The sequence below is a fragment of the Alternaria infectoria genome (assembly GCF_024043175.1).
Source record: "Alternaria infectoria strain BMP 0036 chromosome Unknown scaffold_1, whole genome shotgun sequence".
Classification (NCBI taxonomy): domain Eukaryota; kingdom Fungi; phylum Ascomycota; class Dothideomycetes; order Pleosporales; family Pleosporaceae; genus Alternaria; species Alternaria infectoria.
This window is the reverse complement of record NW_026250690.1, coordinates 2,821,923-2,844,462: the sequence shown is the minus strand read 5'-3', so window position 1 is coordinate 2,844,462 and position 22,540 is coordinate 2,821,923. Positions and strand designations below refer to the sequence as shown.

The window sequence follows — 22,540 nt, the reverse complement described above, 5'->3', positions numbered from 1 at the left end:
CCTGCTGTCAGGTCTACTCCTGTTAGGGTTTGGAAAGTTCCCATGGAAGCCACCTGGACTGAAACCTGCGGAACTGGGAGATCCTGGGCCTCCACGACTTTGCGGCCGAGAGGAGTTTCCCCGTTCGTTTTTGTTGCAACCCGTCTCTCTGCAATGCTTAGGCCAGTCTAGATACCGCCTTCCATTGGGCAATTGGATCATCTCGACCGGGACGTCAATGTTGCAGTACCTGCAAAGGGCTGTTACAATGTCAGACGTGGGGGACGGGCCAGCTGGCAGTGACGACGCGCTGCTATGCGGGGTAGTCGCGTCTGAAGCATTGTTTCCCACACTAGTATCAATAGTAGGTTGTGGTTTGGGGGCTGGGGAGTCGGGGCTCTCTTGCGCTGGAGAGTTGGTTGATGAGAGCGCACTCGGAAGGCTTGCTGTTCGAGCAGAAAACTTCTGGATCTCTGGATCGAACTCTTGTTCATCTTCATCTGCCCAGCTTTTTCCTGTGGCTGGACTTCCACTGGCCTCGGCGGCTGGCGCCATGGGAAGTTTCACTACAGGGCTTAAGGCTTCATCAACTTCTGCGCTTTCGCCATCGGTTGTCGGTCTCCCGTCTGGGGCTGTGGGAGGTTGAGCGGCCACCTCTACCCAGCTATCATCAGGTGCAGCTCCTGACGTGTTTGATTGCTGAGGTGAGGTCGGCAACTTCGTCATATCTGGCTGCAACTCGTCTCTCTGCTCTGGAGCGTCACTAGAACTGTTGTCCTGTAACCCTTCGCCATGCTCCTCAGCTTGATCTTCACTTTCCTTTGCCTGACTGTGCTCTTCCAACGTCGCTTCTAGATCCATCTTTTGCCTCTCCAACGACTCGACTTGGCTCGTGAGACGGTCAAGCTGCTGCTTGTTCTGCACTTCATCCGCTTTCATCGTTTGGATATGAGCCTCGTTCTTTCCGATGTCTTTGGTGAGTACATCATTTCTGACTTCTAAGTCAGCGCTCTTGAGACTCTCTGCCTTTAGCTTTTCTTTGAGTTCATCTACGATCGCGCTCTGACCCGCTTCCGACTGTCTCGTGCCCTCATCAAGCCCAGAGAGCCTCTCATTTGCTTCTCTTTGCTGGTCCCGTTCATGCTCAGCTGATGACAGATCATCTCGTAGTCTTTTGACCACAGCCACATGGTTTTCGATCTCGTATGCCATTCTTTGCTGATCACTTCGAGATGATGACAGGCTTGTCTCCAAATCACTGATCATCGAAGACAGACGGTTGTTCTCTTGTCGCATCTCATTCTGATCGCTCTGCGCAGTTAATAGCTTACTCTCCAATTCCTCGAGTTCAGATGACATTTGCTTCATCTCCTGTCTCGCGGTAGCCCGATCGTTTTGAGCCGATGCCAGCTTTTCCTCTAGTCTCTCGATCTCGTTCTCGTAGTTTTTTATCGTTTCCTCCTGCTGCTTCATCGCGGGATCTCCATTGGCAGCTACGCGCTCCTTTTCTTGCTCAAGGATTCGTAAAGACCGTTCAGTTTGGGCGAGCTGAGTTTGAAGCTCTTCATTCTGCATGAGCAGTGTCTTGTACTCCTCACTCTGCTCCTCTCCATGGGACTTGGTGGCGCGCTCAAGGTCTTCCTTCAAGCTCACATTGGCCTGCTCTAGCTCGTCCTTTCGTTTGGTAATCTCGCTCATCTTGCTCTCCAGATTCTTTATATGTGATTTGACCGCCACAAGCTCGTTCGCATCCGCCGAGCTTACATCCGTTGTTGGCTGCACAGTCGAGGGCCTCTTGACACCGTGAGTACCAGCGCCAACGGTTTGAAGATGATCAACATTTTGGCTGAGATCGTTAATTCGGTCGCTTATAGTATTGAATCGATCAGTAGCTCCATCTGCCTTCTCGCGAAGCTCGCCGATACTGGCGTTGAGGGCGTTCAACTGCTGCGGTAATTGTTCGAAAGCAGCGAATCCTTCCTGCAAGGTCCTCATCTGCGCATCGTGCCACTGCTTCTGCAATCCAATGTCACGAACACGGCGAATCCAGTGAAGAAGTAAGGCTCCGGAACCGAATGCAACAAAGACCGCTGCGAGAAAAACAACATCGTCGGGTGTAGTAGGCATCGCGCTGAGCACACGTCGTGCAAAGGTGTATCTCTCCATGATTGTAGGTTTTGCTTCAAGACTAGCAGAGGTGAAACGGTGTGTCTTCAAAGTCCGATCATCTACAGGATGTTGAGCGAACATATCGAGTTCGCGTGAAACAAAGGCGCAGCGCAATAGACAAAGGCGAAAGGTTCACAAAGACGCTGCCTGAACAAAGAGGCACTGGAATGTACCCATCCTGCAGTTCTGAAAGAAGACCGATCGCGATTGCGGGTTTCGAGTTCGTCGACCCGGGGGTCCAGTAGAAGGACCATACTCCTTACCAAGTGTGAAGTGACGCACATACGCCTCAAGTAGTCTCCGGTATGTCTGACTTCTCCAGAATCTCGTCCAACAGTTCAACGAACCTAACAGCCATCTTCCTTCCGCCCGCTTCGTTTGGCTCAACCCTCGCTGCATAGTCATCGGCCAGCTTGCCATCAAGCACCTGATACAGCGCGCAAGGCACTATCTCCGTACCCTCAATCCGTATCGCTTTCGTCGCCATCTCGTATATCGCTCGAATGGCGGCTTGTAGCTGTCCCGGGTACGAGTTGTATCCTAGCGCCTTGAGCTGCGCATCAGCCCAACTGGTCTGCCCTAGTCCCGACTCGAGCGGGAAGTATATCATGCAGACGATGACGGCGCGAGGCTTGGTTTTGGCGGCAAGGCGAGCGATGTAGTCTTGGGTCTTGGTACCGAACATGTGTTTGAAGTAGTGCAGTGCGCTTGCGGTCCCGTTCTCTAGGCTTTTGCGTCGGGTCAGCCAGGCGAGCTGTAGCATGTGTCGTATCGTGGAAGGATTCGGTCGCAGCGCAATGTCGTTGGCGCCAACGCTGACGATCAATACATCGTTCGAACGTAAGTTGTCGCGAATAAACTCGTCATGCGGTAGAAGTACGTCGTCTCGATCTCGAAGCATGGATTCTTCTACGGCCGTGTTAATGCAGGTCGCACGATGCTCGAGCAGGTTGTTCATCCAAAACGCGACATCTGGCTTCGGAATACAAGGATGCTTGAATGCTTTTTCGTAAACGCTTGGCAGGTGGTTTGGAAGGATAGGACTAGTCTTGTCGACCCAGTGCTTGTTGTCAAGAGACGAATCCCCAGCCAGATATGCGATTGGTTTGTCCGGCCGTTCTGCAAGCGTAACATTGCGAAAAGTGGCGAGGTCGTCGATAGGATGGCCCTTCCACTCGAAGTAGAACCGGGCGCACTGGATCTTTTCCATCGCAAATGGGGATGAGGATGCCATCCTTCGCGAGATGTAGGCCGTCGTCAGGGAAAATAGGCTCCAGTCGGATGACCCATGCCAGCAATACGCGACGCTGCCACTACTGCCGTCAGGTGATGTCGTCTACATATTCAGGGAGAACCGCGGAGTTTGTATTGACGCGTGTTGGCGCGGGTTTGGAAGGGAGCATATTCGTGATGCGCGTGTGACGATAGACGATGTGGAAGCTATCGCGTCGCGTGGGCGCGCACGGATCCCTGCACTAACGACGTCATATCCGGTAGCTGGCCGAGCAGTGTCCAAATCAGGTAGGTCTTGAAAAGGACGTAACCCTGTAGATTGCGGTGAGCTTTCACGGGCTTGCAGCGTGTCTCGGGGAAGTTGAACGATACTGGTGAATTGGGCGATACGGGCGACTTCCAAGGTTCCGTGGCGGCACGTCGAGCAGTTCAGCATTTCATCACCCATACTTGAATATTTGAGAGCAGCATGTTCACGAACTAAAAATTGATTTTTGATCTATTCAGTGAATCGAGGCGACTTGATGAAGAAGGCTATGTCTATGCTACATTGCTGTGCCGAAACGTAGCCAAAAGCTGTTCCTGCATAGCAAACTGCTCGTTTTTGGCAGCGAGCTCGTCGGCCAACGTGCGATGCGCAGGATCCAAGCACTTGGCTTGATTACGGATCTGTGCTTCCAGAGCTTCAGCATGTGCCCGATACTGATGAACGGCCTTGTCTAGCTCGATAACACGCTTGGTCTTTTCTGCATGGTCCTTCTCGACATCCTCCATGAGGGCTACAAATTGGTTGGCAATCTCTTTGGGCCCTTTGATGTCGACTTTGGAAGTCGAAGACATGGCGCTTTTGACGCGCTGGAACAAAGAGTAGTTGCGCTTGTTGCTTGGTTTGATGTTGATTGTCAAGGCCACATTGGGTAGGTCGGGTGTAGCTCGCGTGTTAGCAGCAGAAGTGGTCATCTTGAATGGTGGGTCGCTGAGGTTGTTGATGGACTTACCAAGATCCTCCAGTCCAGCTAGCATGTCAGGGTTGATTACGGACTTGTTTGCGACAATTGGCGTGCGTGGAGAGGTCGAAACGTTTTGTAGGTCGGAAAGAGTCAGTGTACAGTTGTTCCTTGTTTCTTGTTCCTGATCCAGAGCCTTCAGTGTGGATATGACAGACACGAGCTTCGACTCCAACTCGGTACACTCCAGCGAAAGGCTATGATTTTCTGAGGTCAAGCCTTCAACTTCCAGCTCTAGGGCACGCAGCTCGACTTTATTATCTTCAGGAGCGATGGGAGTAATGCAGACATTTGTCAAAGGACCAAAGGAAAGAGATTGGGTTGCCGTGTCGTCGAGATCGATATTATGGAACTCGCTGGAAGCAAAACGCTGTTCGGTGCGTAAACTGCCAATGACTTCTTTGAGATGATTAACTTCGTTGTGGCGTCGCTCATTCTCATCTCTCAGTTCCCGGATACATTCCAAATCCGTAGCCTGGCCATCAGTCAGATCTGCATTAGCCTTCGCAAGATGACGAAATCCTTCTGCTTCTGCTTCGGCGGCGGCCAGTAATTCTTGAGCATCCACAAGCTGCTGGGATATAAGCTTTTGGTGCTCCTCGCAGCCGTGCTCGTGATGCATATCTGTTGGGCGGCGGTTGGCTGGCCTAGTCTGGGCGCCGCGATACGCGTTCTCAGGAGGAGGCTTGAGGTTAGATAATCGAGCTTCCAGTTGGTCAATCCTGGTATCCTTGGCACCGAGTTCGGTTTGTAGCTGAGCGATGACGTGCGTTGCTTCTTGGTCCTCCTTGGTACGCTTCTCCGTTGTTTTCTCATGAACAACATCTTTTTCCATCTCGCGAAGCTTCTGCTCACTGTCTTCTCGCAGTTTGGCCATCTTGACCTCGAGGGCTTTGAAGTCTCTGGACTGTTTATTGGACGCACTGGTCATGTCATAGATCTCATCTTTCTTCTTTGCTACTTCGTTCTTGTAGAATTGGAGTTCGTGAGAAACTTCGTTACGCATGTTCGTAACCAGAGCCGAAGAACTTTCAAGTTCGGCGACTCTCGCTCTCAGTTCTGCGACTTCCAGGCCTTGCTCCGAGAGCATGCTATCGTGACGCGAAGCCATGGCGATTTTCTCCTCGGGGTCATTGGGGATGAAAGGCGAAGTTGGCGGTGCTGAGTCTTGGTCAGACATCTCTACACTGCTCGTACCCACGCGGAGGCTTTTCATCGGGAAGTCTAGGTCAATCCAGGGATGTGCACTTTAGTCCAACAGGTCTCGCACTGTAAATTCAGGCGAACACTATATCGCTTCATTGTACTCGTCACAGGGCACTGGTGCACAGCACAAGAACTCTTCGACGATATCCTCGCGGCATGTTGCAACAATGCAACAGCTAAACTGTTGCTAGAGCTAGACGACCTGTTGCATCACGGGCCGCGGCGATGTTGGTTGCGCTAGGTATCCTCATGCCACTATAGGTCAGCGAACATGATTCGATAGAGGCTGACGCTTCACATAGCTTCAAGACTCCGTGATGACATGCCGCTGTACGTTCGTTGGCGGACATTGACCCGGTTCGTTGCATCGATTTGGTGAATTGATCAGAGTTGGGCCATGGTATGCACTTCTGTGCATCTCGGAGCGCACTGCGAATGTTGAAGAACCACAAAGCCAGCAGTCTAGTAGGCGGTGTATACGTGATGCGGCGCTGCGCTGCATCTGCCGTGTTGCCGGCATACCCTTGGCCGCGTCACGTCGCAGGCTGTGGAAAATGAAACCGTGCACCGCCACATATGTTTGACGACGCTGCCCAAACACCGAGCGTGGGACCTTTGTGTTGAAACAAGACGCTCGACGCGTCCGAAAATAAAGCTGTCAAGTTACAGATTATTTTGAGATGAAGGAACGCGAAGATTGATTGTAGTGCGGGGGACAAGGCCAGGACAAAGAGGAGAAGATGCGAGAAGGTTGTGCAACACGTCGCAGCGCCAGCGGCACTAAGAGCTGGGATCGCGGTGATTGACCAATCACGGACGCGACATGTGGCTCCCTGATCATGCGCCACTGCGAGTGACGTCGGTTTCAGGGAAATCAAGAAGGGACAAGGTCGTGGCAGCATCATCGCCTGCCAGCCTGTGCGGAGGCATAAAGAACCAGGCTGCCGCTGAGTTGCTGGCCTCATCGAGCCCCTCTACACCCAACTGCTGCAAACAACAAATACCATCGACTTTCGGTAGCGAAGATATCTGCATCCACAATCTGCCTACCCGCCCGTAGCCCCTGCAGCCATCCATCGCGTAGCCGTAGCGCCTATCTACCATAAAAATGGTCGCACCCGCTCTTGTCCTAGGCCTGCGCGGCGTACAAGTTGTCTTCAGCATCATCGTGCTGGGTCTTACAGCCTACAGTATGTTGCACACGGACCATTCGATGCCGTAGCGTTACTAACATGTCTTCAGTTGTCGATGCCTACGTCACCTGGGTGCCAGCGAGCGTCGCCTTCATGCTCTTCACCTCCATCTGGACCCTCATGGCTGTCGCATATCTCGTCCTCGCACCAGCTCGCTTCCCCGCTGCAGCCCACAAGTTTGCCATTGGCGGAGTTGAGTTCATTACCATGATCTTCTGGTTCGCCGCTTTCGTTGCGGTGGCCACTCGATGGGGTAACAACTGGTGGGCTGGCCGCCAAGGCACCTTCTACAGCTGCGGAGTCGCTGCCATCGTCTTCTCTGCTTTCAACTGGTATTGAACCTAAATCCTCACCTGCGACTGTACACTGACATGCCACAGGGTTGCCTTTGTTGCTTCGACCGTGCTTGCAGCGCTGCATATCCGCAGCTCCCCCAGGAATGACACCGCTCCTGCGCCGAACATGGCCGGCGTCTAAACGACGATTCTCTGTCGCGCGATACGGTCCAGACCAGCTGTTGGTCTTATAACTCATGATACCCATATCTTTCCTAATCTTACTCTTGTACACGCGGTTAGAATGTAATGTCCAGCGTGGCGTTCGTGTTGTGTACGGTGCGTCCGAACCCCCGATACCACGTTTATGATACATGCTCTTAAAGCGTACCGAATAATGAGATTCTTGACTTTGATCTACTAGTTGCAGATGTCAGCTACAGTTTTGGTGATGATTGCCACGACGGCCCTGCGGCAATCGCGACAGACAGCGCCCCACCTTTAGCGACGCCGCCGGCCACCAACCTGGAGATCATCGAGCCTGCTTGGAGCAATCGACGCTTACTGCAGGACTTTGTCAACCCCAGATATTCGCATCTCACCTCACTCAAGCCGTTTTCCTTTTTGCTGCCTCTCCCAAAGATGCGTCGGCTGCAAACAAGCGGTGCGCTACCCGACGCGAGTCATCATTCCCTCCTCCACGCATCCATGCGAATCAGCAACGAAGCCAGCGCTGGTCGTAGGCCCTTGGCCAATGCCGCATTTACGACTACCACCCGCCAAGTTTCCGGGAAGTCTGACCGACAGTTGAAGCGCGTACCGTGGATGCCGTTCATGCTCAGCAACAAGAGGGAATGCCTTGTGGAGATCTCTTACCTTAAGTACCGCTTGGCTGGGATGCGGTACATCCGACTCTTCCTGAGTGCTGTTGGACATTGATGAAGCACCCACCAGGAATCAGGATTACCATGCATTGGGGCTAACCTACCCCGGGAAGGATTCGGTGGCTGGCCCACTCACTCTATCTGTCTCGCGTGCATGTTCGGAGCAATCCCACGCGCTTCCCGTCGATGAAGTACCCACACACGGACATATTGCTTCAAGAACATCAAGCTACGGGCTTGGTCTAGTTGGTTGTGGACTCTATACGAATTTGATTGCCATGCTGACGCCCCGACGCTGTCCCAGGGCGTGATACTCGTGCATCAACCCCCGCCTGTCGCTTCGGTAGCTACGACACGAGCATTTGCCGCGTTCAAGCCATCGCTACCGCTTAATCCTCCTGATATTCGCGCTTAGTGCGTGCGCCTCTGGACCATCATGAGCCGAAGCTGGATGCTTGTATCATGGGACTGGACATGATCTTCAAGTCCTGGCAAGACTACTGTTCTCTCCAGGGCGTGATCTGACAAGCAAATCATCACACGTCCCAACAATTTGTAGTTGGACCCCAAATATGTTCGTGCCTTGCGAGATTGACCGTTAATTCGCCATAGGACAAGATCCACGGTGTCGGGTCAACATTTCCTGTCCGTGCCGTCGGAAGAGCACGACTAGGCGCTGCCTCGCTAAAAGTGCCACTGCAACTTCGAAGTGCAACACGAGAGCAGGTCACGTACCAGCCAACAGGTTAAACACAGGCTCGAAAAATGCACTTGCAAGCAGCAAGGCGTTCGTTCGGGCTCTTCTGAGCTTTGTTCGGGATGATTAACACCCGATAATTGGAGGAACAAGCCCAATTTAACCGGCTGCCAAGGTATGCAGCCAACGCGCCGCGACGCTTACCCAATATAAGATGCAAGTTCGGTATTACGGTCGTGTTCTCCGCCTTAGCCTAGGTAGGCTACGGAGCATCTGGGGTAAAGAGCCGGGGTAGTGGACCGCCCTGGGGCCACGACGTATTATAAAGGGTAAACCCCAATCTGCTCGAGCACCAGCAGCCTCCAGCGCATCCAACACCGGCATCATGGGTCTCCTCAAAGCTCAGGATGGTACTTCCGACCCCATCATCACCCGCATGGTGGAGCAGGACAAGGTGCGATGGTGGAAGAAACCGAATCTGCGCATCATGTACATCTGGCTCTTCTGCTGCTGCATGGGTGTTGAGATTACCTCTGGTTTCGACTCTCAGCTCATCGGCACACTTCAGTTTTCTGTTCCATTCAACACATGTAAGTCAAAACTGTTGTAGCTTTAGATCCACAAGCTGACAGTCTCAGATTTCGGAGAAGGCTACAAGGACTCAGATGGCGAAGCCAGCATCGAACCCAAAATCATCGGTTTCATGTCCTCATGCTACCAGCTCGGTTCCATTCTTGCAGTTCCGGTCGCACCCTGGTTGAGCCAAAAGTACGGTAGACGCATGTCTATCTTCGTTGGTTCCGTCATTATGGTCATCGGCGCTTTGTTGCAAGGTTTTGCTCAGCACAGTACGTACACAACCCATCCACATACACAGCGGCGGCGTATCTAACGCATTATCAGTTGGGATGTACATCATCGCACGTATGCTGCTTGGTTTCGGTATCCTCTTCGCCATCGTCTCCGGTTCTTCCCTGATCGGAGAGTTGGCTTACCCCAAGGAACGCCCATTCATGACCTCGCTCTTCAACGCATCTTACTTCATCGGATCCATCCTTGCCGCTGCCATCTCAATCAAGACAACGGAGATGGTAGGAAACTGGGGCTGGCGAGCACCATCTCTGCTGCAGATCTGCCCGTCCATCCTCCAGATTTGCACTGTTTTGTACGTTCCTCCGAACGAGTTTAGAGTTCCACACTGACTTTACTAGCCTGCTACCTGAGAGCCCACGATGGCTTGTCAGCCGTGATCGCGACGATGAAGCTTTCGCCGTTTTGACAAAATACCATGCTGAAGGCGACGCCAACTCCATCCTCGTACAAGCCGAGATGGCCCAGATCCGATCCACAATCAAACTCGAGATGGAGAACTCAAGCCGCTCGTGGATGGACATGGTTCGTACACCTGGTATGCGACGCCGTGTCTTCATCTCTTGCTTCCTCGGTCTCTTCACCCAGATGAGCGGAAACACTTTGATCTCGTACTACCAAAATCTTCTATTCAAGATGATGGGATACACCACCAAGTACGCCAAGACGCGCATCAACATCGCCAACCAATGCTGGAGTTTGATCAACGGTGTCACTATCGCTCTCGTCGTCACTCGATTCCGCCGTCGCTGGATGTTCATGCTTTCCGCTGGATCCATGACCATGGTCTTCATGGCCATGACCATCGCTTTCCAGCGTCTCCAAGTCGCGGATGCCAACGGCACCAAGAACCAGGCTGCGCAAATCGCCTCGCTCGTCTTCTTCTTCGCATACTCGCCCTGCTACAACATCGGTAACAACTCGCTCACATACACCTACCTCGTCGAACTCTTCCCCTACGCCCAGCGTACCATGGGTATTGGTGTCGAGCAAATGTTCGGCAAGCTCGCCGGTTTCTTCTCCGTCTACGTCAACCCTATCGCTCTCGACGCGATTCAGTGGAAGTACTTTGCCATTTACTGCGGATGGATTACATTCGAGTTCTGCTTCGTCTACCTCATGTACCCTGAGACGTACAACCGCACGCTCGAGGAGCTCGCTTTCTGTAAGTATATAACAAAGACGAGTTTTATCGATCTATCACTAACATCTTCTCAGTGTTCGAAGACAAGGAGTTTGCCGACGAGGCAGTCAGGGCTGTCGAGAAGACCGTCAACCACGGCCACGACGACGGAACGGTTACCGAGCACGGCAAGATGGAGACTACTACCATCGAGCGCACTGCTTAGGCCGCGTCTTGTCAATAGTTTGTCAATCTCCATCACTCTTCGCTACATAGAGTACGCACCCGAAGCTATTGTTGCTCCGGTGAATCTAAACAAGTTTCGCGTCCACGATTATGCCGATTGCTTAATGTTGATGTCCATTACTTTTTTTTTATCACGCTTTTCAGAAAATGCGCGTCAATTTAATCGTAATGAACCAGCATGATAAAAACTGATGTAGGTAGCGCTATGGTTGCGACAAGCATTCCAAGGTTGGTGGCGGAACTCAGGTCTTGACGCCACGGAATTTCGATTCGCCGCGCCACACTAAGCTCATCAAGCACACGCCACCCGCCATCTCAACCTTGAACTTCATCGTCCCTTATTTTCACCTTTTTCTTTGACCTTTGTTTGCTCATGTCATTTTTTCCGGACATGGCATGACCCTCACCATCCTCTTCACCCTACTATTTCACACGTCGATCTCATCTTCTTCCGTATTCTCCTCGATCCCGACTCGTACATTACTCTCCAGCTCGGCGAGTACAACATCTTCGTCATGATCAGCTAGCTCTCTTTCACCGATGTCTAGATGTGCTTTCTCTGGGTCGACAGGTCCCCCTTTGAACTCTCTGCCTTTCTCTCGCCTTGGGCTGTGATGCATGTTCTCTTCTTCTTGTGCTCTGAGAGCGTCGAGATCTTTGAGCCGTTGGCTGAAACGCGTAGTTCGCGCAGACGGCTTCGTTTTGGTCTTGGGTGAAGGCATGTCCGGGGTTTTCTCAGATACAATGTTGTCCCTCGCTTCGTCGATGCGCGTCGAAATATCTGCGTGGGTATCAGTCGAACTTTCGGACTGGGCTACATCAGAATCGTCTTTCTCTGAGTCCACTTCAGATCCGGCATCTTCAGGGCTCTCATCGTCTTGGTCCTCATCTTCGGAATTCTCGTCGTTCGTATCGCCTTCACCGTCACTATCCGAGTCGCTGGTAGTACCGTACAGCACGTGTTCTACTGTCCTGAACTCTCTCCTCATCCTGTGAAAGTACCATCGATTCGCGTCGGCGTCGTGCTTCTTATCGATCCTTGTCTTCCAGCCCACCATCGCATCACGGAATGTTGTGTAAACAGCATCGGTGCGGTCTACAATGGGTTCTGTATTCTCCAGAGCGTAGAGGAGGTGCGCAACGGTCTCTTTGATCGGTTTGGTAGTGCAATTTTTGTGGTAAAGATTGAAAGCTTCTATGTCTCGTCTAAAGTCAATCGGTGGAGTAGGCTGGGTGAAGGTCGCCATCTGAACAAACTTGCGTAGATCTTGCACCTCTTCAAGAAGGTTATGGGGATATTCAGTCTAAAGAGAAACAAGGTTATGTATGAGGGTGAGGTCAACATGTTTGCTGCCTGCAAGACTTGTCAAAGCCGCATGTATAGTGAACAATAAGCTCATCAAAGTCCAATGCGTAGCAAGTCCGAATGTCGTAATCGGCTAGCAGCATGACATTGTATTGTGCATGACACTGATAGAAGAACATGTAATGGAAAGATGTAGCGACGAGCTCAGACCGAGCAGTACAGAATGCAAACGAAACTGGCGGTTACCATGGGGACGTGCCCAGGTGAAGAGAGAGAACTCTGCCTTTGCGACTTGCGCGTCGTCAAGCAACCTCCACAACAACCTCACGCCTGCCTCAAAATTTCTTGAAATTTTTGTGGCTCACATACTGATCCGATACTCTCCTCCAGATACTCGTCTCGCCGATCCAATATCATCATGATGGATCTAGCATCCCAACTTCACGAGCAGTTCCGCCTCAGCGGAGGGCAGTCGTTTCTGGCCCAGAACGAGATCGAGGCCACCTTCGCGGTGTTGTACGGTGCGCATTTCCTGAGTATTCGACGTTTGTCTTGTCCGCACACTGACATCAAGTTCCAGGCGAGTCCACCGAGCAGGACCAAAGCGACTTCGACCTGCTGTTCCGCGGTCTAAACCAGGACATGTGGGACCTGCAGCACGAGCTGTCGGTGAACACAGTTGGGTGGTGGTGGGCCGGGGTCGCAGCATCCCGTCTGTACGACCGCCTGAACGGGTTCATGGACAAGAGGGTCAGGGCATTGGCGGACGGCAGCCCTATCCTCGTCAAGGGCTTGCCTCCGACCATGCCAGGTCCGATGCTGTCGAAGTGGGCGAGCGACTACGTCGCCAACTCCCCTGCACCCTCCGCGCCTCTTTCCGCAACACCTCGGGGAAGCAGGATAATCGCCGGGGAGACGAAGACTCGTCGCACGGCCCGCATCCGTCGTGAGAAGCGCGAGCGTAAGGCAGCCGCTCTGGCCAAGGGTGGTGCATAGTACGCTGGTGGATGACGTTGGCGACTACATGTCGGCCTCAGGATCAGGATACTCAAGCTGTGTAGATGATAAGTACACTACGTAGTCCTATACCATACCCGGACTTACCTCACTGTCCGAGGTCAAGCATTCTCATGTACTTCCCCATCTTTCCTCGCTTTTCTCAACCTAATGTACTCCTCCAGTGTAATCTTCCGCACCACTGGAGTGGTTACATCCTCACTGGCGGGAACATTCGTCGTAGTGACATCGCTGCCTGGCACTGACTTCATAGCCATACTCGCAGATGGTATAGCGTGGGGCGCTGATGTCGTATCCGGGGTCGGTCCTGCAGTGATCGTCCGCTGACCGTCGCTGTCATGGATTATAACAGGCCTGCTCATGTTGAGGGGGATGTCTGTTGTATGAGCCTTTGTGGAGAACAAAACCAGTCGTCTCAATGTTAGCATGGTCCTCGCTACCTCTTGCTCTTGCTCGGTGTGACGTTCGCCTGTTCGATCAGGCCTATCAATGCGGTGATCAAACCATCCCATGCGACTCAAACTTTGATAAGGCCTGGTAGTAGCAGCGGTGTCTTGTTGACCGCGATCTGAGGTCGTGATAGTGGGAGTATTTCGTGGATTATCCGACATATTGCCAGCTTTATAGGTTGAATGGAAGAGTTCTATGGTTCATTGAGGGCTAGCCGAGTCAAAGTAGTGGAGATAATACGGCTGTTCAAGCCACTGTATCACAAAGTCTGTCTCGGCTTACGACGGGCTATATTCCCGCCACAGTTAGGCAGATCTCTAAAATCGACGTGAATGAGCAATTGATTCTAGAATATCTGTAGTGGACGGCCGCCTGATTCGCAATGCGTGAATTGAGTCACTGCGTATTAGGTTCAAGAAGGTATGTGCACAAAAGATTTCCCTAGCAGGATTTTGGCATCTTCTCGTCTTCGAGAAAGGTCTACTCCTTCCATTCATCAACACCCCAAAACTCGCTCCACATATCCTCTTGCTCCATAGCCATATCTACGTCCTGCTGCGCTCGCGCATGTTCGAGTTCCATTTCTTTGACCCTATCGTCTGCAGCATTCTTCTTCGGCCTAGTACCAGTTGCCTTGTAGCTCTTAGAGAGGAAAGTCTTCTCACCAGCAAGATCAGCTGGAAAGGCCTTAGGACGGCCCGGAGGGTTCAGCAGTGCATCAAGCTCCTCCGCTCGACGTCCAGAAGCGCTGTCGTACTTGAATTTGAAGTCATCTTCCGCGGATGGCATGAAACCTTCGCCCTCATCCAGTTTCAAGGGCTCAGGTGCTGATTGCACAGTTTCGATAGCCTTTGAGGACGAGTCTCCAGCTCTGGGAGCAGAGGTAGTCTTCTTTCGTGTCGAACGACGAAGGGGTATAACCTCGCGCGGGGTTTCTTCCTTAGCCGAGTTAGTCGACTCCAAATTCGTTCCAGGAGCGGCCGGATTCATGAGTTGCTGGACAAAATCCATACTCGCAGGATCAGCGGTGATGTCACTGTTTGCCATCTCCCTTAGGATGAATGCAGCAGTGAAGTCATCGTTATCCACATCGTGAACAAGCGTGCTGCGCATAGCGCTTTCATGCTCACCTTGAACAGGGGGTATGTAGCCTTCCTGTCGCTCGACCTCGGCTAAATATAGGAGTTGCCGTTGACGTTCGAGGTCCTTAGCTTGCTCAAGATCGAAAGTATCCAATGGTTCGTCAGTATCCAGCGATTGCGCTATGCTGTCTACTTCCCTTACAACCAATATCCTATCGTTTGTGATTCTTAACTTTGGCAGCTTCAGAGCATTGTGTTGTCCAGGGAGTCGAGGTAATGCTTCCTGCGTTTTCCGCGAAGCCAGGAGACCCCTGGACTTTGAGGGTCTCTTTCGTGTCTGCTTTACTGGGCGTTCCTGGGCGGGCGTTGCGGAGTCTTGTACCAGAGATTCAGCCAAAGCAGCCTCCAGCTGTTCCTCTTCGGTTAGAACTTGATCCCGAGAAACCTGATTCTTATTGCGCGTAGTACGGCGAACCCATGGGGAAGTTCCACCGTGGCCGCTCCCAGATCTCGTTACACGTTGTGAAATATGAGTCGTGGATGTATCTGAAGAATTGGCATCCTGTCGTTCTGGTAAAGCCTGATTATTTGCCCTTTCCTTTATAGCTCGCCATAGCGAAGTACCTTCTTTTAGACGTGGCATGTTTGGTTTGTAGTTGTGTATTCTTACTGAGAACAGAGTCTAGAATATGGACTCTGGGCTTTTTAGGACAAATGGTACAGGAATGCATTCACATGCGTACCTACTCTGTAATTACACAGTGCCAACCCATAGGGCACCGATGGGTGTGAAACAGCTTAAGAAGATACGATAGCTGCCCAGTATCAGCTCAGTCACATGAAAGCTTACTAGACGTTGAAGGCATCATCGAAATCGTGATATTTTGGATTCTGCGAGTGCAACTCAATATGATTCTAGACTTTCATGTATTTCACTACATGAGGCCTGATTACCCAGAAATTTCCTCATCAAGTGGAGGTCCTGGATGACTACCTATGCTGCTTGAACTCTCAACCATGATCATTCTCACCACGATCACCGACTCTCAACTTAGTCCTCCAGGCTCCGCCCAATCTTGATCTTTCCAAGATCTGGGCTCCCCTTGCATAGTTCGTTCTTTCTGAATGGCCCTCTCAGGAAACGAGTCAGGCCAGCCGTCTTTGCGCCAATGCTGCAACCTCCAGGTTGAGTGATAGTTGTATGCATCGTCGTGCCATTCGATGCGTGGCTCTGCATACTGCGGGTCTATAGGCGCGAGTTGTTGCTTGTTCTGAAACACGGATGCAGAAGGTTGCGCTTTAGTAATCCCCAAGATCACCCTGATCTTGTAGTCGGCCTCGGTAGTTACTTCCAGGCGGTTGTCTTCGCAGATCTTTTCGATGGCTTCGTCGAATACGGAAAGGGCACTGCGACGGTCTCTTGGTGAGCAGATATTGCTGTCGTGATCGTTCGGTATCTTTTTGGTGAATCGCAGTCGTTTCTCGCGGAGACCACGGGCTATGGTGGTAACAGGGTCGTCTTCTAGAGGACCTTGATACTGGAAGTCACTCATAGAGAGGCCGGTTTTCCTGGTCGGTGGGGGATTTGGTGGAGTACGGCGACCACCTGAATCATGTGGGACGCTGAATGCTTTAGCAGGCATTAGGGATGTAGTATAGTAGAGCAAACTTAGGAGTGGAAGAGAAAGAGAAGGGTGTTAGTAGGCGGAGGTTATGACACACAGCTAGGCAACAAGACTTTATAGGGTATAGAAAGTGAGTGATACTACTGTGGGATCGCGTGCGACTCTTGATGAACGTGACTGCAAAACAAACGCACAGTAGTAGGATATGAGCATGAGAGCAGTGACGGTTCTTGTGTTCGACCATCGTCGCAGAATAGGGCAAGAACAGACATCGACACTCGCCGCCCGATAGCCACTTCTCAGGTCTTTCGTGACGTTAGGCCTCGTTCCCAGAGCGGAAGTCGGACCCAGTGTCTCTTTCCCTACTCCGCTTCTTTTGCAGGTACTCAATCCCACTTGAAGAACTTTTCGTCGTTGTTGACCTTGCGCATGAACTTCCTATGGAGACATTAGACTCACTCAGTTGGATCAAAATAGCACACTTACTGCCTCTTACTCAGCTTCCGAGCTCTGTTTGCGACAGACCCCGTCAGGGCAGATCGCCTGACAGCATTTCTGCTGAAGATCATGACGAGTGACTGCTTCTCGTTCCTCTCTCCGGTCATCTTCTGATCGCTGGTGCTTGTTGTCTTCTCGCGGAACCCAAAGCTCTTGTAGTAGGCCTTTGTGCCAGGCTTGTTGAACGAGCCGTCATCGAAGCGGAGGTCGGCGGCTTTGAAGGTTTTCGCATCCCTGCCGTAGTGTTTGATGGGATGTGCCTGAGCAGGCGAAACGGAAGACGAAATGGCGAGCGGCGGCGCTCGGATTGGAAGTGCCACGGGGCCTTGACCTAGACCTGTGACATTGATGTCAGCATCAGCAGCCGCTGTGGCACGAGACATGGTGATGTTGAAGAGGTTCTGGCGGCGTTGAGGTTGCAAAGGTTGCAGAACGCTGAGATTGTGAGAGAGTCAATCAAGTATACAAAGCCTGAGTGGAAAGTTTCAACAATTCCTTTCCCGGTGAAAGTGATTGTCCAAATTAAGCCTATATGCAAACTCTGTTCTCATCGCTATGCGTTTCCATCGCCATAATTCTTATATGAATAACCCCATCTAGATACCGGTACCTGGATCACTTGATTCGGCGTGGCGGCGTTATAACGTCTTGAACATCCTCTTCATCGTCGCTGTCAGCACCTTCTCCTTGGGAAGTGCTGCTATCCTATACAATGTTAGCATTGCGCAAATGCTAGCTGGAGAGATGCAACGTACATCTCTTGCAGTGGTGAAGGCTCCGAGACCATTGGCCGTTGGCGGCGGAGGCGGAGGCGGAGAGGGTGGGACAGACACAGCGGTAGAGGTGCCGATCAAGGGTTGATTACTCTGCGGAGGAAGGGCACTGAGGGGAGTTGGCCGCCCAACAGCCTGTGAAACGAGTCAGCTGGGCACTCTGGTGCTCATTCGAGAAAGACTGACTTGTTGTCCACCTTGGAGCAGTGCCTGAGCGCTTAAATACGTAGGTAAAGCCGTGGCAAAGGCGCTCTCGATCTCTTTCGCAAGACTCTGTGGATCACCTTGTCGCGCTTGGCTCTTGTTAATGATGTCTTGCAGGGCTATGGTGATAGCGTTGAGGGCTCCACGAGCCGACTGCTCAACGAGGGCATAGTCTTTGTTCTTGTCGTGCGCTACCTACTGCGTTAGATCGCGTCTTGCAGAGGTTATTCGATTACTTACCGAAGCCGTATATAGAAGTGAGCTCAGTTTCGTCGACATTTGAAGTGTCGTTTACTCCAGGCTCGCCGTTGTCTGCAGCCTCGGAATGATCGGGACTGCTGTCGTCTTCGGGCTCGACGTGTTTTCCAGGCTCACCGCTTTCCGATTCCTCGTCGTCCTCGTCGTCCTCGTCGTCCTCGTCGTCTGAGTCTTGCTCGCTAACGAACTCCTCGTCGAAGCCCTCATCCTCATCGCTGTCATCAGGGGATGGGTCCTCCGCCTGGGTATCGTAGGCATTATCGGTTGCCAGATATTCGTTTCGCCAGTCTTGCCATTCTTGATGGGAACTGAACCCTTCCTCCTGCCATTCTGGACGCTCCTCTTGGCAATTTGTCGATTCCGGGTTCTGGTCTGACATCTTGAGTAGACTCGAGAAACTGACAGATGGCCCGGGTTGAAGATCTAGTTGAATTGTTTCGAGAGGTTGTTATATAAAGGAGAGCGTGACTATAACAACTATGCTTGATTGCGTGGCGCGATGTTCCAATCTGCAATTGGGCAATACGCGCAACTAATCGCTGTGTCACACCATATTGGATCGAAGGCCGCCAATAGTTCAAGGTAGTGAAATCGCAGGGAGGTCAATGAATAACCCAATACTCAACCCCCTTTTAGTATAGCTGTGTGGCCCACGAGAGAAATGCCTGGAAATGTCTGGTTGGAGGGCTTATAACCACCTTGAAGATTGGCTCGCGGTTTGCTACATGGGAGTGGATCGTCGAGTAAACACTGACACTTCCACAGCAAGCATATACTGTGTGCCTGCCGCGGAAAACAGCAACCGGTCAACGCCACCATTGAGTGGGTTTCTGAATACGTTGGCAATCGCCTTTTCCAATAAACCGTGTTGACGCAGGCGGACGTGCAGGTTCGTCTGATGGCCTGGTTTCCCGAGGTGGGTGACTGTAAGGTCAGCGTCCGTTCCTTCCATATGATCACCACCTGTTGCATCGCATCTCAAATTCATCACTGCTTGGGTCTTTATATCCTTCAAGACTCCACAAGATCTTCCATCATTTACTTTGTAGAGACCACCGAACAGGTCCAGGTGAGGGGAAGGTGCTCGCTTCGGTGTTATCGGATATACGGGCCAGCTGCTGTGAGCGTACCGTACACGCATCGTGACCGCGGAATCATCGCCAGTTCGGGCTGCAGAAGCTATACTGAGTACTGGAGCTGATGCAATGTGACGAGGAAGAGAGAGCTCGAAGATGCAGGGAGTCGTGGTGCCGATCTGTTGATCGTCGGAGATTGCCAGCTGTTCCTCCGATGCATCGCCAAGAGGGCAGGAACGCCTCATGCGGCGTCTCTCGCCGTTGTACTATGTAGTTCGCGTCTTGGAATGCGGGTGTCTTTGTCGATGCTGTAAGTGCTGATTTGAAAGCCATGCGACACTGATGCCCCCGCGACGCGTGTCCCTCAGCAATACGAGGCCGCGCCACACCAGGCCTGTTCCACGCGTCTCGGTCGGGCCTAGGCTCCCCTGAATGCGGGCGGACGTTCGCAACGCGCTTTTTCTCAAACATCGATCGGGCCATTGCGATGGGGTGAAACACGTTTTGGGCATCTTCGATCTTGATCTCTGTACTCTCCTTTAGCTACTAATCCAACAGATGCCACACAGCAAACGCTAGCGACCATGTCGTCTTACCGGAAGCACATGCCGCGCCCGGCCCGCCTCGTCTTCAGCGTCATCCTCATATATGCCTTCTTCTGGGTCAAGGGCTGGCCGCGCACCTACGACGACGAAGAGCTCCCGCCGAGCAAGCGCCCCCAGCAAGAGTCCAACCTCGGCCCGCACCAAGTCGACCATGACCAGCTCGTCGTCGCCGTCACCACGACCGCAAACGACGTCTACAACAAAGTCACGCCTCTCATCCTCAACACCAACGAACAAGACCACGGCACTCTCCTGCTGTTTTCGGACCTACAAACCCAGATCGGAAGATGGCCCGTCTTCGACGTCATCTGGCGTTACAAATCCGACTTCATACAGAAGACGAAGCAGCTGGAGCGATACCGCGCTCAGGTCGACTATGCGCGGAGGAGCATACCACTGGCCAAGTTGAAGAAGGAGGACCCGGAAGAAGAAAAGAGGGAGATGGAGATCCTGGACAAGTACAAGATACTGGAGACAATGGCGTCTGCGTGGGAGTACAGGCCCGACCGCAGCTGGTATGTCTTCGCTGGCGATGAGACGTACGTCAACAGGCCGAACCTACTCGATTGGCTGAGTCAACACGACCCAGACGCGAAGCACTTCTTTGGCAACCCACCTGCCCCAGCGACGGCGCGCGTCCCCGATCCCTTCGCCGCCGGAGGCACGTCGTTCATCCTCTCGCGAGGAGTGATGCTGGAGCTGTTCAAGAAGCGCAAAGACTTTATCCAGAACTGGCGGGAGCAGATCGCGGACCACACGACAGCGTTTGATCTCGTCGCCAGCGCGCTGCAGGCCGAGGTGAAGATCACCTTTACCACAGTCTGGCCTAGCATCTCCGGCTTCGACCCAAGCACTGTGCCTTTCTCGCCTGCCATATGGTGCGAGCCTATCCTCCTGATGCACCACATCACACCGGACATCGGCAGTGATCTGCTCAGATTGGAGAAGGACCGACCCTCGGATCAGCCCACCCTGCGCTTTGCAGATCTGTGGTACCGCTTCATGACCCCGGAAGACTTGAATTACACACGCAATGATTGGGACAACTTATCCTCCGAGTCCTCGAACAACCGGTGGAACATCCTTTTCCAAGGCGGCGAGCATCAGGACGCGGATCGCGCTGGGAACGGAGAAGCGTCGCCAGAGGCATGCCAAGAGTCCTGCGACAACAGCAAATACTGCGTTCAGTGGTCGTACTCCTCGGTTAATCAGAGGAATTGGAATGAAAACCCGCCGACTAAGTGTCACCTTAGCAGCAGTATACGCTTTGGAACACACAAGGAGCCACAAAAGTTAAACATCGATGGAGAAAGGGTCACACTCACCTGGAAAAGCGGGTGGAAGAAGGACAAGTTCAGTAAATGGACCAAGCAGCAAAGATGCAAGGAGCAGCAGCAGTAGCTCCATAGCCTCGTCGTTTCTAGCGTTCTAGCGGTATATTTATCTTTCAAATCCCAGCCCGGCTTTGTTCCTATCTCCAGTACTTCTTGTAGTTTGGCCAAGCCCACTTCAGTTCCGCCTCAATCCGCTCGCCCCAGCTCTCCTGCCTGGTCTTGACTACTATCAACAGCCGTTGCAGGATGTGTGCAACCTTGACTTCGTCGACTCCAGCACCCAGGCCCTTCATCTCTGGCCCCACTGGCCCCACCGTGACGTCCGTCTCGTCTCCAGAATCCCCGTTGTCTTCGACGTCGCCATCGTGCGAACTCAGGACCCTCTCAACATTCTTCTCCACCTCTCCATCTAGCCCAGAAACCGCAGGCTCATCGACCAATCCTCCAAGACCGAGACCGACCTTGGTGCAAGCCATCTTCAAATCCCGGAACCAACCCTTCTTCGCATTCACCACCTCGGCATATCCGGCAGCAACGAAGTAGAAACCACACAATGCCTTCAGATTATCCATGCTTGGGCGCTCAGAATTCTCGTCCAGAAATGCCCAAAGGCTGACCAGGGAAAGGCCTTCGTTGTCGCGTCGCGAAAGGCTGATGTTGCGGCGGAAGAACTGGATGTTTCCTTGGCTTGTCATATATGCCGAGGCTTTGTACGTGATGTTGTCGAGGACAATGTTGCCCAGGAAGAGCGAGTGTGAAGAGAAGCCGACTCTGTCGTAGTCAGGCCGCTCCCAGGGAACGTCGTCGACGTCGAGGAGCGCGTTGTAGACGTCGGGGAAGTGTTTCTGCGCGAGCGCGTCGATCTCGTCGTACATGTAGGCGCCGGGGGGTTGTGACTCTATGTTTTGAGCCATTGTGGAGGATATGTAGGTGGTAAAGGGATGTAAGAATCTGAGGTTAAAGGTCAAAAAGGTAGGGCTAGCAAAGTTCAATTCGAGGCCACTGTGCGTTGCGTTTGCAGTGTGACATCATTGCCGCATTCGGAATCAAAAGTGAAAGTGAAAGTGCACCTCGTGGAATCAAAAAGAGCAAAAAAATGAAGCCTAGTGGAAGTGTCCCCATAAGACTGCATCTAAGGGTCATCGAACTGACGAGCCGATAGAGAGCTTTTTGAATCAGTGGTAGTGTCGCCAGAGACGGCTCACTCTCAGCCATGTGTGTTGTTCGATGATATATTTCACATTTATATGATATATATAAGGGTTTAACAACTAGAAGCTGATAATAATGTCAGACATATTCTTTGAGTTTCATACGCTGGCAGTTTGAACACACAATCACTAAATGAGACCTCATTTGAGAATGCCATAGAAGGTGTCGCACGCGAGTACTCCAGTGCACGTGCACGTGTTCACGCTAACGGCAGTGGA

At 52.3% G+C, this 22,540-nt stretch overlaps 13 protein-coding genes across 13 annotated transcripts; 4 read left to right on the top strand and 9 right to left on the bottom strand.

Moving 5' to 3' along the window:
• Nucleotides 1-13: 13 nt before the first annotated feature.
• Nucleotides 14-2,145, bottom strand: J4E92_000935 (uncharacterized protein; the record flags this gene model as incomplete). Its single annotated transcript, XM_051492349.1, has 2 exons — nucleotides 14-19; nucleotides 331-2,145. 2 exons carry the CDS (start codon nucleotides 2,143-2,145, stop codon nucleotides 14-16), a joined length of 1,821 nt encoding a protein of 606 aa, XP_051357861.1.
• A 292-nt stretch (nucleotides 2,146-2,437) lies between these two features.
• On the bottom strand, nucleotides 2,438-3,358 carry J4E92_000934 (uncharacterized protein; the record flags this gene model as incomplete). The annotated part of the gene is made up of 1 exon (XM_051492348.1): nucleotides 2,438-3,358. The coding sequence occupies one exon, from the start codon at nucleotides 3,356-3,358 to the stop codon at nucleotides 2,438-2,440; it is 921 nt and encodes a 306-aa protein (XP_051357860.1).
• A 563-nt stretch (nucleotides 3,359-3,921) lies between these two features.
• J4E92_000933 (uncharacterized protein) lies at nucleotides 3,922-5,568 on the bottom strand (the record flags this gene model as incomplete). Its single annotated transcript, XM_051492347.1, has 1 exon — nucleotides 3,922-5,568. One exon carries the CDS (start codon nucleotides 5,566-5,568, stop codon nucleotides 3,922-3,924), a length of 1,647 nt encoding a protein of 548 aa, XP_051357859.1.
• Nucleotides 5,569-6,702: 1,134 nt separating this feature from the next.
• Nucleotides 6,703-7,264, top strand: J4E92_000932 (uncharacterized protein; the record flags this gene model as incomplete). Its single annotated transcript, XM_051492346.1, has 3 exons — nucleotides 6,703-6,784; nucleotides 6,837-7,119; nucleotides 7,168-7,264. 3 exons carry the CDS (start codon nucleotides 6,703-6,705, stop codon nucleotides 7,262-7,264), a joined length of 462 nt encoding a protein of 153 aa, XP_051357858.1.
• A 1,764-nt stretch (nucleotides 7,265-9,028) lies between these two features.
• J4E92_000931 (uncharacterized protein) lies at nucleotides 9,029-10,862 on the top strand (the record flags this gene model as incomplete). Its single annotated transcript, XM_051492345.1, has 5 exons — nucleotides 9,029-9,233; nucleotides 9,282-9,491; nucleotides 9,547-9,808; nucleotides 9,855-10,678; nucleotides 10,732-10,862. 5 exons carry the CDS (start codon nucleotides 9,029-9,031, stop codon nucleotides 10,860-10,862), a joined length of 1,632 nt encoding a protein of 543 aa, XP_051357857.1.
• A 448-nt stretch (nucleotides 10,863-11,310) lies between these two features.
• Nucleotides 11,311-12,129, bottom strand: J4E92_000930 (uncharacterized protein; the record flags this gene model as incomplete). The annotated part of the gene is made up of 1 exon (XM_051492344.1): nucleotides 11,311-12,129. The coding sequence occupies one exon, from the start codon at nucleotides 12,127-12,129 to the stop codon at nucleotides 11,311-11,313; it is 819 nt and encodes a 272-aa protein (XP_051357856.1).
• Nucleotides 12,130-12,606: 477 nt separating this feature from the next.
• Nucleotides 12,607-13,184, top strand: J4E92_000929 (uncharacterized protein; the record flags this gene model as incomplete). The annotated part of the gene is made up of 2 exons (XM_051492343.1): nucleotides 12,607-12,709; nucleotides 12,769-13,184. The coding sequence occupies 2 exons, from the start codon at nucleotides 12,607-12,609 to the stop codon at nucleotides 13,182-13,184; spliced, it is 519 nt and encodes a 172-aa protein (XP_051357855.1).
• A 951-nt stretch (nucleotides 13,185-14,135) lies between these two features.
• J4E92_000928 (uncharacterized protein) lies at nucleotides 14,136-15,216 on the bottom strand (the record flags this gene model as incomplete). Its single annotated transcript, XM_051492342.1, has 2 exons — nucleotides 14,136-15,166; nucleotides 15,213-15,216. The coding sequence occupies 2 exons, from the start codon at nucleotides 15,214-15,216 to the stop codon at nucleotides 14,136-14,138; spliced, it is 1,035 nt and encodes a 344-aa protein (XP_051357854.1).
• Nucleotides 15,217-15,788: 572 nt separating this feature from the next.
• Nucleotides 15,789-16,290, bottom strand: J4E92_000927 (uncharacterized protein; the record flags this gene model as incomplete). Its single annotated transcript, XM_051492341.1, has 2 exons — nucleotides 15,789-15,983; nucleotides 16,057-16,290. 2 exons carry the CDS (start codon nucleotides 16,288-16,290, stop codon nucleotides 15,789-15,791), a joined length of 429 nt encoding a protein of 142 aa, XP_051357853.1.
• A 458-nt stretch (nucleotides 16,291-16,748) lies between these two features.
• On the bottom strand, nucleotides 16,749-17,243 carry J4E92_000926 (uncharacterized protein; the record flags this gene model as incomplete). Its single annotated transcript, XM_051492340.1, has 2 exons — nucleotides 16,749-16,800; nucleotides 16,849-17,243. 2 exons carry the CDS (start codon nucleotides 17,241-17,243, stop codon nucleotides 16,749-16,751), a joined length of 447 nt encoding a protein of 148 aa, XP_051357852.1.
• A 232-nt stretch (nucleotides 17,244-17,475) lies between these two features.
• J4E92_000925 (uncharacterized protein) lies at nucleotides 17,476-18,474 on the bottom strand (the record flags this gene model as incomplete). The annotated part of the gene is made up of 4 exons (XM_051492339.1): nucleotides 17,476-17,565; nucleotides 17,616-17,768; nucleotides 17,820-18,028; nucleotides 18,078-18,474. The coding sequence occupies 4 exons, from the start codon at nucleotides 18,472-18,474 to the stop codon at nucleotides 17,476-17,478; spliced, it is 849 nt and encodes a 282-aa protein (XP_051357851.1).
• A 1,281-nt stretch (nucleotides 18,475-19,755) lies between these two features.
• On the top strand, nucleotides 19,756-21,177 carry J4E92_000924 (uncharacterized protein; the record flags this gene model as incomplete). Its single annotated transcript, XM_051492338.1, has 1 exon — nucleotides 19,756-21,177. The coding sequence occupies one exon, from the start codon at nucleotides 19,756-19,758 to the stop codon at nucleotides 21,175-21,177; it is 1,422 nt and encodes a 473-aa protein (XP_051357850.1).
• A 70-nt stretch (nucleotides 21,178-21,247) lies between these two features.
• Nucleotides 21,248-22,024, bottom strand: J4E92_000923 (uncharacterized protein; the record flags this gene model as incomplete). Its single annotated transcript, XM_051492337.1, has 1 exon — nucleotides 21,248-22,024. The coding sequence occupies one exon, from the start codon at nucleotides 22,022-22,024 to the stop codon at nucleotides 21,248-21,250; it is 777 nt and encodes a 258-aa protein (XP_051357849.1).
• Between the last annotated feature and the right edge of the window lie 516 nt (nucleotides 22,025-22,540).